This window comes from Lipotes vexillifer, unplaced genomic scaffold (assembly GCF_000442215.2).
Source record: "Lipotes vexillifer unplaced genomic scaffold, Lipotes_vexillifer_v1.1 scaffold442, whole genome shotgun sequence".
NCBI classification, from domain to species: Eukaryota; Metazoa; Chordata; class Mammalia; order Artiodactyla; family Lipotidae; genus Lipotes; species Lipotes vexillifer.
This window is the reverse complement of record NW_006790311.1, coordinates 3,834,032-3,836,242: the sequence shown is the minus strand read 5'-3', so window position 1 is coordinate 3,836,242 and position 2,211 is coordinate 3,834,032. Positions and strand designations below refer to the sequence as shown.

Genomic DNA, 2,211 nt, shown 5'->3' with positions numbered 1-2,211 from the left:
GAATGCCCTCTCACCCATGTACTTTAAACTGCAGGAACCCAGGCTCACAGAGGCTCCCTTCAACCCAATACAATCAGTAAAATCTCATCTCCACGTTTTCAAGTTCCTGCTGTTGGTGCCTTTTACTTAAGTCAGCATATTTCAAACTTTCAGAGAGAGAGAGAGAGAGAAAAAAAAAAAACTTAGAAAATAAAAACCACTACCCCACCCAAATGATAAAAATCTCCTGAATTCTCCAAGCACAACATCCTCTTCCTCAGCCCCGAGCAAAGACTCGATTCCTCTGGGTTCTGGGAATGGCGGGCTTTGCCAGTCCCCACCTCACCAGCCTAATAGCTTTTCCAGACCGACTCGGGCTTGGTGTTGGGGGACAGCCTCGCAGCCAACTGCTGGTCCCATTCATTCCTCTCGGGCCTCTTAAGGCCAGTCTCATTAGGGGCTGTCCCTCCTCTCTGCTTCTGGCTCCACTTCCCCCTTCCAGAGGGAGCAGGCAGTCAACCCTCGTGAAGTCTGCGGTGAAACCCGGACCCTCACCCGTCCCTCTGGGCTGCACTTGGTAACGTGGACCCAGGCGCGAGGCGCGGGGTGAGGCTACGGGCTGGGGGGTAGTAGGCAGTCGTCCGGGCCGCCGGTTCAGGGCCGCTCACTTTAGGAGGAACGGCTCCGCAGGCGCGGGACCCTCTTCGAGAGGCCGGTGGGAGCCCGGGCGCGGAGCGCGGGAGCCGGGCGTGCGGAGCGGCGCGGACCGGCCGGGGAAAACATGCCCCGGCGGAGGAGCGGCGAGGCCGGCCCGTTAGTCCCGAGGAGCCGGCAGCTCCCAAGCGCCGAGAGCCCGGCAACAGAAGTACCAAGAGGAAGGGAAACCGGCCCGCGCTGACATGTAAACAGGGCTTCCATCTGGAGAAGCCCGCGCACACAGACCCCCAGACACACTCGCTCGCATCCCGATCCGCCTGCAAGCAATCCACTTGCCTGCCCCTGGGCCCTCCCGGCAGGGGCCCGGGCTGCTGGCGGCTGCCCGCCCGCCCCCGCCGTCTTCGGCGTCGGGGGAGAGGAAGCCGGCCGCCGGGCGGGTGCCCAGCGCCGGGGCCGTGGTGCCCGGCTCGCCGGGTGGGAGTGGTGGCCCCGGAGGTCTCCGGCCCCCGGCTGCGATCGGCGCCCGGCTCCCCGGGTTTCACGCCACCGCCGCCGCCCGTAGCCCGGCCGGCAGCGCGGTGGGAGGGGGCCGGGCTCCGCTCCGGGCAAGGGGTGCGGGGGAGATCGCCCTCGGCGGGGAGCCCGGCGGCTCGCCCCCGCCTGCGAGACTCGCCACCCGAGCGCGGGAGGAGACGGCGCGAAGCCGGGGCTCGGAAGGAAGGGAGAGTGGCCACGTCTTCCGGGACCCCGGCGCCCCGCGCCCAGCCTGCCCGCCGCCTCGCCGCCCCGGCAGACCCCGGCGCTCCGCGCCCACCGCCCGGTCGCTTACCTTAATAGTCCCGTCCATTTGGCCAAGTCTGCAGCCGAGCCCCCCAATATTCCACACATTGACCCGGTTACAGCCTGACCTCGCAGCCCCTTCGGATTAGCCCGGCGCGGCCTCTCTGGCGCCCTGGGCCCTCCCTGCGTGCCCCCCGCGAGCGCCCTGCCCTCGCTCCCCTGTGCACGTTTGTTGTTGTAGCGGAGCGAAAAAGAGACAGTTAACCGGATGAAACTTTTTTTCAGCTAATTTTGGGAAGTGACTTCACTTTGCGAATGGGGAGGAAGTCCTATCTCTCTCTCTCTCTCTCTCTCTCTCTCTCTGTCTCTCGCTCTCCTCTCTCTTCTCTCCCCTCTGCTCTCCCTCGTCTTCCCTCTCCCCCCCTCACACCCCCTCTCCCTCCCCTCCGCGGGTCCTGCTTTTCGCATCACACACACTATATAAATACACGCGGAGATGCCCAGATACATTCATGCGCTGCGCCCACAGGATACTTGCTCCCGGGAGATAAGAGCGAGCTGGGAACAATGCCGGGGTCCACGCCCAGCGCCCGCGCCCTGATTCCCGCAGTCTGCATGCCTCCCCCCACACCTTCCCCCAAAGTCCAACACCGAACGCCTTTGGCCTCCTTCCTTTCCAGGGGCCGTTGGCCGAAGGTGGCCCTCCTGACTCATTCACTTTCCGTTTCTTCCCACAGATACGTTCATTAATGTTTTTTCCAGCCGAGTCAAACTTTTTCTGGGGTCGGGGGGGGG

The 2,211-nt window shown here is 64.3% G+C and overlaps 1 protein-coding gene across 1 annotated transcript in view; it reads right to left on the bottom strand.

Moving 5' to 3' along the window:
• FLI1 (Fli-1 proto-oncogene, ETS transcription factor) overlaps positions 1-1,682 on the bottom strand; it is a 115,697-nt gene extending 114,015 nt beyond the window's left edge. The window contains exon 1 of the mRNA XM_007463631.1: positions 1,466-1,682. Within this exon, the coding sequence (XP_007463693.1) occupies positions 1,466-1,483 (18 nt within the window). The 5' untranslated portion in view covers positions 1,484-1,682. The remainder of the gene's footprint in view (positions 1-1,465) is intronic.
• Positions 1,683-2,211: the final 529 nt, after the last annotated feature.